The sequence below is a fragment of the Ammospiza nelsoni genome, chromosome 5, assembly GCF_027579445.1.
Source record: "Ammospiza nelsoni isolate bAmmNel1 chromosome 5, bAmmNel1.pri, whole genome shotgun sequence".
Lineage (NCBI taxonomy): Eukaryota > Metazoa > Chordata > Aves > Passeriformes > Passerellidae > Ammospiza > Ammospiza nelsoni.
The window spans coordinates 8609856-8626533 of NC_080637.1; the positions used below are offsets into that span (position 1 = coordinate 8609856).

Sequence of the window (16678 nt, forward strand, 5' to 3'; positions counted from 1 at the left end):
GTTGGGGAGATGAGAGGGCCATATGAACAGAGAGATGATTGGATGCAGTTAATACCAACTAGACTTGCTCAGTTACCTCATCAGTGCTGCCTCCTGTTTTCAAGGCCTGAAAGAGCAGCTCTGCAACAGAAAAAACATCCAAATCATTTGCCTATGCTTGCTATTACTGAACATTGCTTTCAGTTTCCATCCTAGTGTTACTGCATACTACCCACCACTAAAAATCACCACCTCAGTTACACAACAGTGTTTCAGTGGCAACAGTGAACAGCTGTATGTTCCAGCCTTCCCCTCTCTCAGCATGTCCCTCACACAGACAGCAACAAAACTCACAGCCAGACCAGCAGATTGACCACCTGCAATAATCCTGGCCCTGGATGGACTGTGCAGCAGGAAGCCAAGGGGCCCGTGCTTCTCCCTGACTCCAAGCAGTGTTCCAGAGCCCACACAAGCTGTGTGGTCAGGCTGAATGACACACAGGGATCGAGGCCTTTCCACTGAGAGCATGTGTCCCTGTGGAAGCGACTGATGAGCACAGGAGCTGGGGCAAGGGAGAGGGGAGGTCTCTGCACCTGGGGGCAGAGCAGAGGGGAACAAAGTGGGTATGTGTTTTTGGAGGATCAGAGTGGGGAGGGTTTTCTCCTCCTTCCACAAGCAGGACGAAAGGGGCTGTGGTGGGGGCAGTTCTTGCCCAGCAAAGGAGACAAAAGGCAGGGACCTCTGCAAGCACAGTTCTCTCTCTATCGTGGAGCAGCAAATTCTGCTGTTGGCAGGGATGCACCTTCAGCAGGTTCCTGCTTGCTCTGTACAGGGAGCTGCTTGTTCCTGTCCCCACAGCAGGCTTCCCTCTCTGATATGGGCCACAGAATCTCTCTTTTCCATGCCTTGAAAGAGAGGGAACTTTTATAAGGAGAGAGGGAGGATTGATTAATTAGTATTTTAGCAGTGTTGACCATCATGACTTCTGGCTGAATTCAAGAGGCAAAATTAATAGCCATGCTTTGAAGTGCTACAGAAGTTGAATACCAAGAAGTGACTGCTGAACATGAGCACCATTTGAGACACTGTCATTTTTTCAGGCAGCAGCACTGGAGGGACATTCTTTAAGAAATGGTGGGTTAAATAAAAAGGAGGACACAATTCAGGCAATTTGAGAAACTTCTCTCCTTTTATTGCTTCTTTTCACATATATATGTAGATATTACAGAAGGGCAGCTATACCAGGGTAGCTCAATTTATTTGGACTGAATTGTTCCCCAGGAGCGTATAAAAGTGACCGTGTAAAGAAAACTTTTCCAAAGACTCCTAAAAATTTCAGGAGTACTATGCTGTACAATTTCAGGCACTTCAGAGCACTTACAATCTCTTCAATGCACTTCTATGGGAATGCTCGAGAGACAGCATACTTAGTATGTCCAACATCTCTGTTTGCAAAACATCTTTATTTCAGATAGGGGTGGAGGAAGGACATCCTCTAAGATACAGAGGGTTAAATACAAAAAATGACACATTTCAGGCAATTTGAGAAACTTATCTCCTTTTATTAATTTTACAAACGTTGATATTCAAACATTATTTAAAAGCACACAAATCAGTACAGTGGGGTCGTGACTAAACTAAGGGTAACTTTGCAAAGCTGTCAACAGTAAAGGGTTTCTAGAAGGAATGCTTATAAACAAGTCTATTTAAAGCTACAATTGCAACTACAAGTAAAACTATACCTACAACGGAACTAAAGCTACAATATAACTACAACTACAACTAAAGGTATAGCTATGATTACAAGTACAACTTACAACTACAACTGCAGCTATAACTACAACTAAACAACTACATAAAGCCCCAAAAGGCTAGGTTGCTGTCTTCAAGCTGATCCAAGCAACCTCTATCAGTGTCACTGTCATGTTTAAAGATATACAGGTGGAGCAGGTTTCTGCCTCACAGACTTGGTCAGCAGCACTGTTGGAACTGGAAGGTGAAGGGCAAGGCCATCCAGAGATGCGCCTGCACAGCGAATCCGTGTGCTGCATCTTCCTTCCTCAGGAGCAGGAAAGCAGCTTCGGGATGCCAGTAGCAAATGTATCAGCTATGCAGAGTTCAGGTGGCTGCCATCGGGTGTGACACCCCAGCACAGCTCTGTGCAGGGAACTCCTCTCAGTGGCTGGAGAGCAGCACCCCAAGGCGAAATCGTAGCCGACCATAAGCTTGCCTTGCCTCTCTGTGGGCGGCCGGATCTCGGGCCAGGTGCTCAAAGAGGTTTGGTGGCACAACCCCTCGCATTGCTGGCGGCAAGCTGATCTCGGCAGGAAGCCTCTCATTGCCCAGCACAAAGTGCCTCAGGTGTTTCAGCTGCAGGCAGCGGTCCAGGTATGCCATGATGTCCCACAGCCGCCATGCAAATGCTCTCCTGTGCCACCGGGACAGAGGTACTGTGGTCAGCACGTGCATGACCACAGTCTTCCAGGTAGAGCTGGAAAAACCTGTGTCCCTCAGGATGCAGGTGAAGAGCTGCAGGCATTTCAGGTGCAAGCTCTCACACGGCAGCTGCCTGGCGATGTGCCGGAAGAATTTTGCCTCTGCCACAGCGTACGTCTCTGCCCACGCTGTGCTTGCAGTGATGGTGGCCTTGGTGGGCTGGCTGCTCACAAAGATGTCAGAGTCCCCTCGGCGCACCCCAAAGAGCATCTCCACCATCAGGCTGTCCCTGCCTTTGCTTAGCTGCAATCGGCAGGACTGGCGGCAGGGGTGAAACACCACGTACCATGAATGCCACTGAGGCACTTGCAGCCACGAGCTTCTCACCAACTGGCAGAACCAGCGGGAGGTTTTTTCCACGTCCAGGTAGGAGCTGGTGCAGAGCGTCTCTAGGAGGCTGCGCTTCTGCTTCCGCCGCAGCTCCTCCCGCGAGTGGTGCAAGAAGCACAACGGCTTCTCTTCCACCTGCTCCTTCTCGCACGTGCACACCAGCTCCACACAGACGTTGAAGGTCCTGTCTGCCACCTGCCCTGCACTGTTCGGCTCCAGGTGGAAGGTGTGCCCTGGTGGGGGATTCAGTGGGACCAGCACATGGTACACCCCATCCCAGTCACGGGGACTCCAACCCTCAAAGGCACTGCCCACCCCGATGGCTTCTTGAGGCACTGGGTAGGGGGTATTGCTCACGCTGTCCACAAAGACATGCGTCAAGCTCTCCATCAGCTCAGCTGTCACTGAGCAGCCTCTCTCAAGGTCCTCCACAGGCCACTCTATGCGGTCCACTAAAAGGATTCCTTGCTCATTCCCAGCATATCGGGTCTTTTCTCTGTCTTCCATTCCACCACTGCCACTTTCTCCCTTGCCACCATCATGGTCTTCTTTTTCTCTGCTTCTCTGTTCACTGGCATCGCTGCTTTCCTGCACCTTCACCTCCATACATTCTTCCCGTCCATCTACGCTGTCTTCACCTTCGTGTACATCACTGTTGCTGGCCTCATCGCTCCTTCTCCTGCAAGTAAACCACAGGGCCAAAAGGAGCAGGACTCCAGCAACGACCCAAAATGGCCACTGCTGCAGGGCACCAGAGAGCACGGCTCCCCAGCCCTCGTCCTGCTGCTCCAGCTCCTGCAGCAGCCGAGCCATCTCGTGGTCCAGCAGCTCCTGACGCTCCTTCATTCGCCGGTGCGTGGCCTCATCCAGCCCATCCCCAGCTGGCTGGGGGTACTGGATCAGGCTTTGCACCAGCACGAAGATCATTGGCAGTAAAGCCATGGTCTGCAGGAGGACACACAGAAGGGGTTCAGTGGGGCCGGAATGGAGACAGACATGGGGCGCAGGAGCCGCAGGGATGTGGCAGAAGGAAGGACAGGGCCCCGGCAGCTGGCGGGCGGCCAGGCCTGCACCGCTGCCCCAGCAAGCACCGCGCCCTCAGCGAGGCGCTGCCGCCGGGGCCGGGCCCTGCGTGCGGGGGCAGAATGCACGGCCCGGTACCGGAGCTTCTGCCCCAGGCCTTCTGCAGCCCCTGCCCTCCCGCAGCCCTGTCTCCTCACTGCTGTGCGCTCACCGCTTGCCCAGGCTCTACTGGGGCAGTGGCACCCGCTGGGGCCTTTTATACCTGCCCCCATTGTGACACGGCCCCTGTGCTGTCACAGAACCCAGAGCGCATCACAGGCCTGCCCCGCCCGCCCTCCCCAGCCCGCTCAGGGAACTCATCATGGCCCTGGGCATCCAAAGCCCCAACAGACACCAAGTGCAGACCCATCACTTGGGAACCTGGCAACCCCACAGCTTCCCTTGACAAAGCAGCCACAAGGGCCCTGCCACGCAACTCTTGTCAAATATAAATTTGGGTGACATGTCCCACGGATGTTCTCGGTATACAAGTGTAGGCTTTTAGTTATTATTGTTGGGGGTAATTTTTTGTTAGTTGTATTTATAGTTATTCCTTTTGGGCCAGGATGTCACGTAGAGATTGCATACTTCATATATCCAACATCCCTGTTCGCAAAAAGTCTTTATTTCATATATGGATTTAGGAAGGCCATTCTCTATGATACCAAGAGTTAAATAAAAAGAATGACGCACATCAGGCAATTTGTGAAATTTATCACTTTTTATTAATTTTTCAAACATTGATATCCAAATATTATTGAAAAGCAGACATGGCACTGTAGAACTGCAGTTCAATTTTCTAAACTAAGGGTAACTTGGCAAAACTAACAACACTAAGGGGCCTTTAGAAGGAATGCTAATAAACAAGTCTAATTAAAGCTACAACTACAACTACAATGAAATCTCCAGCTACAGTAACATGCGCAACTAATGCCACAGTACAGCTATAGTTAGAACTAAAACTAAAGCTACAGGTACAGTTAAAAGTACAACTACAACTAATGCTACAGCTAAAACAAATAAACTACATTAAGACCATAGCAGTCTAGGTTGCTGTGTTCAAGGTGTTCCAAGCAACCTCTATCTGCTTCAATGTCTTCTTTGAGGATGTACAGGTGGAGCAGGTTTCTGCCTCACAGACTAGGTCAGCAGCACTGTTGGAACTGGAAGGTGAAGGGCAAGGCCATCCAGAGATGCGCCTGCACAGCGAATCCGTGTGCTGCATCTTCCTTCCTCAGGAGCAGGAAAGCAGCTTCGGGATGCCAGTAGCAAATCTATCAGCTATGCAGAGTTCAGGTGGCTGCCATCGGGTGTGACACCCCAGCACAGCTCTGTGCAGGGAACTCCTCTCAGTGGCTGGAGAGCAGCACCCCGAGGCGAAATCGCAGCCGACCATAAGCTTGCCTTGCCTCTCTGTGGGCAGCCGGATCTCGGGCCAGGTGCTCAAAGAGGTTTGGTGGCACAACCCCTCGCATTGCTGGCGGCAAGCTGATCTCGGCAGGAAGCCTCTCATTGCCCAGCACAAAGTGCCTCAGTTGTGTCAGCTGCAGGCAGCGGTCCAGGTACGCCATGATGTCCCACAGCCGCCGTGCAAATGCTCTCCTGTGCCACCGGGACAGAGGTACTGTGGTCAGCACGTGCATGACCACAGTCTTCCAGGTAGAGCTGGAAAAACCTGTGTCCCTCAGGATGCAGGTGAAGAGCTGCAGGCATTTCAGGTGCAAGCTCTCACACGGCAGCTGCCTGGCGATGTGCTGGAAGAATTTTGCCTCTGCCACAGCGTACGTCTCTGCCCACGCTGTGCTTGCAGTGATGGTGGCCTTGGTGGGCTGGCTGCTCACAAAGATGTCAGACTCACTTCAGCGCACCCCAAAGAGCATCTCCACCGTCAAGCTCTCCCTGCTTTTGCTAAGCTGCAATCGGCAGGACCGGCGGCAGGGCTGAAACACCGCGTACCATGAATGCCACTGAGGCACTTGCAGCCACGAGCTTCTCACCAACTGGCAGAACCAGCGGGAGGTTTTTTCCACGTCCAGGTAGGAGCTGGTGCAGAGCGTCTCTAGGAGGCTGCGCTTCTGCTTCCGCCGCAGCTCCTCCCGCGAGTGGTGCAAGAAGCACAACGGCTTCTCTTCCACCTGCTCCTTCTCGCACGTGCACACCAGCTCCACACAGACGTTGAAGGTCCTGTCTGCCACCTGCCCTGCACTGTTCGGCTCCAGGTGGAAGGTGTGCCCTGGTGGGGGATTCAGTGGGACCAGCACATGGTACACCCCATCCCAGTCACGGGGACTCCAACCCTCAAAGGCACTGCCCACCCCGATGGCTTCTTGAGGCACCGGGTAGGGGGTATTGCTCACGCTGTCCACAAAGACACGTGTCAAGCTCTCCATCATCCCAGGTATTACTGAGCAAGCTCTCACCAGGGCCTCCACAGGCCACTCTATGCAGTCCACTAAAAGGATTCCTTGCTCATTCCCTACATCTTCCGTCTTTTCTCTGTGTTCCACACTGCCGCTTTCTCCCTTGCCAGCATCACTGTCTTCTTTTTCTATGGCAGCCACGTTACCTTGTTTGCCTTCTTTTCTATCCTCCTTTGTGTTTGCCGCCACATTCATATCACCCTGTTCTTCAACATTCACATCCATGTATGCTTTCTGTCTATGTACTCTTTCTTCACCTTCATTTACATCATTGTTGCTGGCCTGACGGCTGCTTCTCCTGCAGCTAAACCACAGGGCCAAAAGGAGCAGGACTCCAGCAACGACCCAAAATGGCCACTGCTGAAGGGCACCAGAGAGCACGGCTCCCCAGCCCTTGTCCTGCTGCTCCAGCTCCTGTAGCAGCCGAGCCATCTCGTGGTCCAGCAGCTCCTGACGCTCCTTCATTCGCCGGTGCGTGGCCTCATCCAGCCCATCCCCAGCTGGCTGGGGGTACTGGATCAGGCTTTGCACCAGCACGAAGATCATTGGCAGTAAAGCCATGGTCTGCAGGAGGACACACAGAAGGGGTTCAGTGCTGTCACAGAACCCAGAGCGCATCACAGGCCAGCCACGCCCACCCTCCCCAGCCCGCTCAGGGATCTCATCATGGCCCTGGGCCCCCAAAGCCCCAACAGACACCAAGTGCAGACCCATCACTCGGGAACCTGGCAACCCCAGAGCTTCCCTTGACAAAGCGGCCACAAGGAGCCTCACACACAACTCTTGTCAAATATAAATTTGGGTGACATGATCCATGGATTTTCTCAGAATACTAAGTGTAGTCTTTGATTTAATACTACTGGGGGACATGTTTTTATTATTAAAATTGTCTTGGTTTGATGCTGGTGGAATGCCAGTGCCTTCATGAAAATAAATTCTCTCTGGTGTCTACTGTGAGATGTGAGTAGGAATAGATCAAAGCAGGCTCTTATTTAGGAATAAAGAAGGAAAACTTTATTAACTTACAACTATATTTTAAAAGCAACTCACACAGAACTCAGAATGAAAACCTTCTAAAAACATTCCTCCTCCCCCTACTAAATTTCTAATACATTACAGTAGTACAAAACCTTGGATTCTCAATTCAGTTACCAACCCTCAGATCACCAACTCTCAGTCTATTACCACCTTTCAGATAATCAGTTCTCAATTCATTAAGAAGAGAGTAGTCGTTCTTGTACCATAGGCTTCCCCTGGAAACACAGTTGATACTTCTTGTGTTTCCATGTCACATGTAGGACTGCCCAGAGAACATTTGCCATCGTGACTTCTTCCTTCCATGCCCAGTGCTCTCACCACTGCGCATGGACCAGAGCTACTTCTAGGGTTCTCTTTTTAAGGATGCTTTGCTCAGTTCTAAAAAAAGCAGTCTCTCACTTTTGGGACACATGTCCCCCTAAATTCATCCCCTTGGGCCGAGGGGTCTTGAGAACAGAGGTCTTCTTCTTCCCTGAAGACGGAGGGCACTTCTACTTTCCTCACTCATCATCTCTATTCACACACTCCTTCATATCACTGCACTCTCTTGGCTCTAAGCCACTGCCTCCCCCTAAATGCAGTCTTTGTGTCACAGGAAAATGGTTCTGCCCATGGCTATACAAGAAAAGTCCAGCCAAAGGCCACTCCATCATCTCCTCCCACCTAGGATTCTTGTCAACTTCACTCAGACATCTTTCACTTGCACAAACTTACATCACACCTGCCCATTTCCTCTTATTTCATCTCTAAAAAAAATAATCAACATTTGTAAAGTTTCCATCATCTAAAAAAGAAGTTAAAATCTCAAGCTCTACCTGTCCAAAACTCCCACAGCTGCCCTGCCAATCACCTTCTCACCACACCCCCCCACTTCTCCTCCTCAACCAACCGTACTATCAAATTTCAAAGTAGCACAAACACAAACAGCAGCTTTCTCTCTCTCCTAAAAAAAGAAGAATGTAACTGTCACTGACATCTTTTCATGAAAATCCTTTCTTTAGGATTTTTCCCTCTTCTGGGAAGCTGAGGCCCCAGAAAAGGAATGTAAACAGCGGTTATCTGCTGCTGTGGAATGCAACAGGTGCACCTGTGATTGGCCCATGTTGCATGTGTACAATTAAGGGCCAATCAGAGACCGAGCTCTCTCTGGGACAGAATCACAGAGAGCTTCTTTATGATTCATTCCTTTTTTATTCTTAGCTTAGCAAGCTTCTGAGACTTTTTCTCTCTATTCCTATTAGCATAGTAATAATGTAATATATATCATAAAATAATAAATCAAGCCTTCTGAACATGAGGTCAAGATTCTCGCCTCTCTCTTCACCCTGCAACCCTTGCAAGCCCTGTAACATGTAACTGCCTAATACCTCTCAGTACTCCTCAACCCTTCTGTCCTGCAAAAGCCTTCACCTCCCTTCTCTGTCCAAAGCCCCAACCTACCTCACCCAGCTGCATTTCTTCCCTTCCCCCACCCAGCTTGCAGATAAACAAAAAAAGTCTGACCTCTTTCACAAACAAAACCCAAAAAAACTTCTCCCTAAAAGTTCTCTGCTTTTAATCTCCTATTGAGGACATATCCATGTCCTCAATAGCCACACGAAGTGCCAATATTCAAATCTAAACACCTATTAATTTAACCAAAACAACACAAAAAACTCACTTCCTTGTCAAACCAAAACAGTATTTATACTTATTACTTTTGTGGCAGGAAGTCATGTAGGCTAATGCTCTGTTTCCGATTCAGTGAGAAATTTTTCTGAAAGAAATCCAGGTTGCTTGGATGGTGCACAGGAAGATTTAATACCAGGATAAAAAGGGCAAATAATTTAATTACAAAATTTTGGTGCCTTCAATATCCTCTTAGCTCTCAAACTCTATAGTTCAACACCATATTAAATTTCAGGCCCTTCAGGGCATCTTCAATTGACGCTTCAAGCATTTCTATGGGAATGCTAGAGAAACAGAATACTTAATATATCCAACATCTCTGTTTGCAAAACGTCTTTATTTCAGATAGGGGTAGAGGGAGGACATCCTCTAAGATACAGAGGGTTAAATACAAAGAATGGCACATTTCAGGCAATTTGAGAAATTTATCTCCTTTTATTAATATTATAAACAATATTCAAACATTATTTGAAAGAAGACAAGCAACTAGAGCAGGGAAGTTAAATTCTCTGAACTAAGGGTAACTGGGTAAATTTGCAAAACTGTCCACAATAAAGGGCCATGACATGGAATGCTAGTAAACAAGTCTAATTAAAGCTACAATTACAACTACAACTAAAGCTATACCTACAGCTGCAGCTACAGCTACAACTGCAACTAAAGCTACAGCTACAAGTACAATTACAGCTACAACTAAAGCTACAGCAACATTTACAAGTACAACTACAATTACAATTACAGCTACAACTACAACTAAACAACTACATTAAGCCCCAAATGACTAGGTTGGTCTCTTCAAGGTGTTCCAAGCAACCTCTCTGAACTTCGCTGTCATCTTTGAAGATGTGCAGGTGGAGCAGGTTTCTGCTCACAGACTTGGTCAGCAGCACTGTTGGAACTGGAAGGTGAAGGGCAAGGCCACTCAGAGATGTGCCTGCACAGCGAATCCATGTGCTGCATCTTCCTTCTGCAGGAACAGGAAAGCAGCTTCAGGATTGCAAGTGACAAATGTACCAGCTATGCAGAGTTCAGGTGGCTGCCATCAGGTGTGACACCCCAGCACAGCTTTGTGCAGGGAACTCCTCTCAGTGGCTGGAGAGCAGCACCCCAAGGCGAAATCGTAGCCGACCATAAGCTTGCCTTGCCTCTCTGTGGGCGGCCGGATCTCGGGCCAGGTGCTCAAAGAGGTTTGGTGGCACAACCCCTCGCATTGCTGGCGGCAAGCTGATCTCGGCAGGAAGCCTCTCATTGCCCAGCACAAAGTGCCTCAGGTGTTTCAGCTGCAGGCAGCGGTCCAGGTACGCCATGATGTCCCACAGCCGCCATGCAAATGCTCTCCTGTGCCACCGGGACAGCGGTACTGTGGTCAGCACGTGCATGACCACAGTCTTCCAGGTAGAGCTGGAAAAACCTGTGTCCCTCAGGATGCAGGTGAAGAGCTGCAGGCATTTCAGGTGCAAGCTCTCACACGGCAGCTGCCTGGCGATGTGCCGGAAGAATTTCGCCTCTGCCACAGCGTACGTCTCTGCCCACGCTGTGCTTGCAGTGATGGTGGCCTTGGTGGGCTGGCTGCTCACAAAGATGTCAGAGTCCCCTCGGCGCACCCCAAAGAGCATCTCCACCATCAGGCTGTCCCTGCCTTTGCTTAGCTCCAATCGGCAGGACCGGCGGCAGGGCTGAAACACCACGTGCCATGAGTGCCACTGAGGCACTTGCAGCCACGAGCTTCTCACCAACTGGCAGAACCAGCGGGAGGTTTTTTCCATGTCCAGGTAGGAGCTGGTGCAGAGCGTCTCTAGGAGGCTGCGCTTCTGCTTCCGCCGCAGCTCCTCCCGCAAGTGGTGCAAGAAGCACAACGGCTTCTCTTCCACCTGCTCCTTCTCGCACGTGCACACCAGCTCCACACAGACGTTGAAGGTCCTGTCTGCCACCTGCCCTGCACTGTTCGGCGCCAGGTGGAAGGTGTGCCCTGGTGGGGGATTCAGTGGGACCAGCACATGGTACACCCCATCCCAGTCACGGGGACTCCAACCCTCAAAGGCACTGCCCACCCCGATGGCTTCTTGAGGCACTGGGTAGGGGGTATTGCTCACGCTGTCCACAAAGACACGCGTCAAGCTCTCCATCAGCTCAGCTGTTACTGAGCACCCTCTCTCCAGGTCCTCCACAGGCCACTCTATGCGGTCCACTAAAAGGATTCCTTGCTCATTCCCAGCATATCGGGTCTTTTCTCTGTCTTCCATTCCACCACTGCCACTTTCTCCCTTGCCACCATCATGGTCTTCTTTTTCTCTGCTTCTCTGTTCACTGGCATCGCTGCTTTCCTGCACCTTCACCTCCATACATTCTTCCCGTCCATCTACGCTGTCTTCGCCTTCATGTACATCATTGTTGCTGGCCTCACAGCTCCTTCTGCTGCAGGTAAACCACAGGGCCAAAAGGAGCAGGACTCCAGCAACGACCCAAAATGGCCACTGCTGCAGGGCACCAGAGAGCACGGCTCCCCAGCCCTCGTCCTGCTGCTCCAGCTCCTGCAGCAGCCGAGCCATCTCGTGGTCCAGCAGCTCCTGACGCTCCTTCATTCGCCGGTGCGTGGCCTCATCCAGCCCATCCCCAGCTGGCTGGGGGTACTGGATCAGGCTTTGCACCAGCACGAAGATCATTGGTAGTAAAGCCATGGTCTGCAGGAGGACACACAGAAGGGGTTCAGTGGGGCCGGAATGGAGACAGACATGGGGCGCAGGAGCCGCAGGGATGTGGCAGAAGGAAGGACAGGGCCCCGGCAGCTGGCGGGCGGCCAGGCCTGCACCGCTGCCCCAGCAAGCACCGCGCCCTCAGCGAGGCTCTGCCGCTGGGGCCGGGCCCTGCGTGCGGGGGCAGAATGCACGGCCCGGTACCGGAGCTCCTGCCCCAGGCCTTCTGCAGCCCCTGCCCTCCCCCAGCCCTGTCTCCTCACTGCTGTGCGCTCACCGCTTGCCCAGGCTCTACTGGGGCAGCGGCACCCGCTGGGGCTTTTATACCTGCCCCCATTGTGACAGCCTGGGCAGCGGCACACGCTGGGGCCTTTTATACCTGCCCCCATTGTGACACGGCCCCTGTGCTGTCACAGAACCCAGAGCGCATCACAGGCCTGCCCCGCCCGCCCTCCCCAGCCCGCTCAGGGAACTCATCATGGCCCTGGCCACCCAAAGCCACAACAGACACCAAGTGCAGACCCATCACTTGGGAACCTGGCAACCCCAGAACTTCCCTTGACAAAGGAGGCAAAAGGGCCCTGCCACGCAATTCTTTTCAAATGTAAATTTGGGTGACATGACCCAAGGATGTTTTCAGTATACAAGTGTATGCTTTTAGTTAATACCAGTGGGGGATATTTTTTAATATTGGTATTTTTACTTATTAGTTTTGGGGGAGGATGTCATGTAGGCTAATGCTGTGTTCCAGATTTCGTGAGAAATCTTCCTGAATGAAATCTAGGTTGCCTGGATGATGCACAGGAAGATTTAATACCATCCTAAAACGCCAAAAAACTTAATTACAAAATTCTGGTGCCTTCAATAGCCTCTTAGCTCTCAAACACTATAGTTCAACACCATATTAAATTTCAGCCATTTCATGGCATTTTCACTTCAGGATTCAAGGATATTTATGGGAATGCTTGAGAGGCAGCACAATATATCTAATATCTCTGTTTGCAAAAAGTCTTTATTTCAGATAGGGATATAGGAAGGATGCCCTCTAAGATACAGACATTTACATATGAAGAGTGACATTCCAGGCAATTTGAGAAACTTATCTCCTTTTATTAATTTTATAAACGTCGATACACAAACATTATTTAAAAGCACACTGACAAATACAGTAGGATATCTAAATTCTCTAAACTCAGAGTAACTGGGTAAATTTGCAAAACAGTCTAAACCAAAGGGTGTCTAGAAGGAAAACTAATAAACAAGTCTAATTAAATCTACAATTACAACTACAACTAAAGCTATGCCTACAGTTACACGTACCGCTACAACTACAACTAAAGCTACCGCTACAACTACAACTAAAGCTACAGCTACAAATACAGCTACAACTACAACTAAACAACTACATTAATCCCCAACAGGCTAGGTTGCTCTCTTCAAGGTGTTCCAAGCAACCTCTCTCCACTTCACTGGCATCTTTGAGGATGTACAGGTGGAGCCAGTTTCTGCCTCACAGACTAGGTCAGCAGCACTGTTGGAACTGGAAGGTGAAGGGCAAGGCCATCCAGAGATGTGTCTGCACAGCGAATCCATGTGCTGCATCTTCCTTCCTCAGGAGCAGGAAAGCAGCTTCAGCATGGCCAGTGACAAATGTATCAGCTATGCAGAGTTCAGGTGGCTGCAATCGGGTGTGACACCCCAGCACAGCTTTGTGCAGGGAACTCCTCTCAGTGGCTGGAGAGCAGCACCCCGAGGCGAAATCGCAGCCGACCATAAGCTTGCCTTGCCTCTCTGTGGGCGGCCGGATCTCGGGCCAGGTGCTCAAAGAGGTTGGGCGGCACAACCCCTCGCATTGCTGGCGGCAAGCTGATCTCGGCAGGAAGCCTCTCATTGCCCAGCACAAAGTGCCTCAGTTGTGTCAGCTGCAGGCAGCGGTCCAGGTACGCCATGATGTCCCACAGCCGCCGTGCAAATGCTCTCCTGTGCCACCGGGACAGAGGTACTGTGGTCAGCACGTGCATGACCACAGTCTTCCAGGTAGAGCTGGAAAAACCTGTGTCCCTCAGGATGCAGGTGAAGAGCTGCAGGCATTTCAGGTGCAAGCTCTCACACGGCAGCTGCCTGGCGATGTGCCGGAAGAATTTTGCCTCTGCCACAGCGTACGTCTCTGCCCACGCTGTGCTTGCAGTGATGGTGGCCTTGGTGGGCTGGCTGCTCACAAAGATGTCAGAGTCCCCTCGGCGCACCCCAAAGAGCATCTCCACCGTCAGGCTCTCCCTGCCTTTGCTTAGCTCCAATCGGCAGGACCGGCTGCAGGGCTGAAACACCACGTGCCATGAGTGCCACTGAGGCACTTGCAGCCACGAGCTTCTCACCAGCTGGCAGAACCAGCGGGAGGTTTTTTCCACGTCCAGGTAGGAGCTGGTGCAGAGCGTCTCTAGGAGGCTGCGCTTCTGCTTCCGCCGCAGCTCCTCCCACGAGTGGTGCAAGAAGCACAACGGCTTCTCTTCCACCTGCTCCTTCTCGCATGTGCACACCAGCTCCACACAGACGTTGAAGGTCCTGTCTGCCACCTGCCCTGCACTGTTCGGCTCCAGGTAGAAGGTGTGCCCTGGTGGGGGATTCAGTGGGACCAGCACACGGTACACCCCATCCCAGTCACGGGGACTCCAACCCTCAAAGGCACTGCCCACCCCGATGGCTTCTTGAGGCACTGGGTAGGGGGTATTGCTCACGCTGTCCACAAAGACACGCGTCAAGCTCTCCATCAGCTCAGCTATTACTGAGCAGCCTCTCTCCAGGTCCTCCACAGGCCACTCTATGCGGTCCACTAAAAGGATTCCTTGTTCATTCCCAGCATATCGGGTCTTTTCTCTGTCTTCCATTCCACCACTGCCACTTTCTCCCTTGCCACCATCATGGTCTTCTTTTTCTCTGCTTCTCTGTTCACTGGCATCGCTGCTTTCCTGTACCTTCACCTCCATGCATTCTTCCCGTCCATCTACGCTGTCTTCGCCTTCATGTACATCATTGTTGCTGGCCTCACAGCTCCTTCTGCTGCAGGTAAACCACAGGCCCAAGAGAAGCAGGACTCCAGCAACGACCCAAAATGGCCACTGCTGCAGGGCACCAGAGAGCACGGCTCCCCAGCCCTCGTCCTGCTCCTCCAGCTCCTGCAGCAGCCGAGCCATCTCGTGGTCCAGCAGCTCCTGACGCTCCTTCATTTGCCGGTGCGTGGCCTCATCCAGCCCATCCCCAGCTGGCTGGGGGTACTGGATCAGGCTTTGCACCAGCACGAAGATCATTGGTAGTAAAGCCATGGTCTGCAGGAGGACACACAGAAGGGGTTCAGTGGGGCCGGAATGGAGACAGACATGGGGCGCAGGAGCCGCAGGGATGTGGCAGAAGGAAGGACAGGGCCCCGGCAGCTGGCGGGCGGCCAGGCCTGCACCGCTGCCCCAGCAAGCACCGCGCCCTCAGCGAGGCGCTGCCGCCGGGGCAGGGCTCTGGGTGCGGGGGCAGAATGCACGGCCCGGTACCGGAGCTCCTGCCCCAGCCCTTCTGCAGCCCCTGCCCTCCCCCAGCCCTGTCTCCTCACTGCTGTGCGCTCACCGCTTGCCCAGGCTCTACTGGGGCAGCGGCACCCGCTGGGGCCTTTTATACCTGCCCCCATTGTGACACGGCCCCTGTGCTGTCACAGAACCCAGAGCGCATCACAGGCCTGCCCCGCCCGCCCTCCCCAGCCCGCTCAGGGAACTCATCATGGCCCTGGCCACCCAAAGCCCCAACAGACACCAAGTGCAGACCCATCACTTGGGAACCTGGCAACCCCAGAGCTTCCCTTGACAGAGCAGGCACAAGGGCCCTGCCACACAACTCTTTTCAAATATAAATTTGGGTGACATGACCCAAGGATGTTCTCGGTATACAAGTGTAGGCTTTTAGTTATTATTCAATATGGAACTTTTTGTTATTAATATTCATATTTATTACTGTGGTGGTGCATCTGCCCTCTCTTGCTCCTTTCCAGGCCTTGGCCTTGACACACCACCTGGGATCAGATCCTACTTTTTTTGTGCGATCTCAAGCACACCCATTTGTGACAATTACTTTGGGGGCAACATGTCATATCAGTTGATATTATTTACTAATTTAGTGAGAAATAAAGAAATCCACACTGCTTGAATGATGTAGAGGAAGTTGTAATGCCATCCTGTGTTAAGGCCTACACTTACTTTACACCAGCACTGTCCTGTGTCACAGACCATTTGTGAAAACAAAGATGTGTCGGGGTTTCCCTACTGAATTAGGAACGCTTCCACAGATCTGTTTATTGACTGACAAAAGATCACACATACCAACTTATGGTTTGCACAGCAGTGTAAAAATCCTCAGGCCCCTACAAACTACTTCTTACACCAGAGATGGCTGATCAATAGTCTGGCTGAAGATTGGGCAAGCCACTGTAATCATGAAATACAACTTTTAAAATGGAAAAAGAAAAGTTCTTGAAATACAGAACTTTTGAAGCTTAGCTCATTCCACTCTAATGTGCCCTCCCCCAAAAGCTCACAAAGATGTGCTCATCCTGACACTTGCTGCAAATGGCTACCCTAGCATGACAGCCATTCTGAGGGAAAATCTTTCTTGTATGGTACGTAGACATGTCTGCATTTGGATGCCATCCTGGATACAAACCTCTTTCCTTGCTATTTTTCTGCTTGGAGATCCTTGCTACTGCCTATGATGGAGCTGTTTCTTGGGAAGAGTTTCTCTGATGCTGATCACAGCACAGCAGGAGTTTTTTGCTCCCTTGGGCTTCTCAAAGTCTTTTTGGATGATCTCTTTATCAGCTGAGGGTCGACAGAGCACAGAATGTCTGAATAATTGCCTTTCTTTTCTCCACCCATGACACAAGAGTTGGCTGCACTCAGAAAACACAGTTTTCTGAACCATCCTATATAATAACAAACAATGCCTTCTAAATTCTGC

General features: G+C 51.2%; 4 protein-coding genes across 4 annotated transcripts; all 4 read right to left on the reverse strand.

The window, feature by feature from the left end:
* Positions 1–2154: 2154 nt before the first annotated feature.
* Positions 2155–3747, reverse strand: LOC132073058 (inositol 1,4,5-trisphosphate receptor-interacting protein-like 1). Its single transcript, XM_059471747.1, has one exon. It carries the CDS (start codon positions 3745–3747, stop codon positions 2155–2157), a length of 1593 nt encoding a protein of 530 aa, XP_059327730.1.
* A 1469-nt stretch (positions 3748–5216) lies between these two features.
* Positions 5217–7001, reverse strand: LOC132073059 (inositol 1,4,5-trisphosphate receptor-interacting protein-like 1). Its single transcript, XM_059471749.1, is given in 1 exon segment — positions 5217–7001. A coding segment is annotated over 1 exon segment (1785 nt).
* A 3077-nt stretch (positions 7002–10078) lies between these two features.
* LOC132073060 (inositol 1,4,5-trisphosphate receptor-interacting protein-like 1) lies at positions 10079–11671 on the reverse strand. Its single transcript, XM_059471750.1, has one exon. The coding sequence runs from the start codon at positions 11669–11671 to the stop codon at positions 10079–10081; it is 1593 nt and encodes a 530-aa protein (XP_059327733.1).
* Positions 11672–13413: 1742 nt separating this feature from the next.
* LOC132073061 (inositol 1,4,5-trisphosphate receptor-interacting protein-like 1) lies at positions 13414–15006 on the reverse strand. Its single transcript, XM_059471751.1, has one exon. It carries the CDS (start codon positions 15004–15006, stop codon positions 13414–13416), a length of 1593 nt encoding a protein of 530 aa, XP_059327734.1.
* Positions 15007–16678: the final 1672 nt, after the last annotated feature.

Coding starts and splice junctions, on each gene's coding strand:
- LOC132073061 (XM_059471751.1), bottom strand. CDS start 15,006: ATGGCTTTACTACCAATGATCTTCGTGCTGGTGCAAAGCCTGATCCAG.
- LOC132073058 (XM_059471747.1), bottom strand. CDS start 3,747: ATGGCTTTACTGCCAATGATCTTCGTGCTGGTGCAAAGCCTGATCCAG.
- LOC132073060 (XM_059471750.1), bottom strand. CDS start 11,671: ATGGCTTTACTACCAATGATCTTCGTGCTGGTGCAAAGCCTGATCCAG.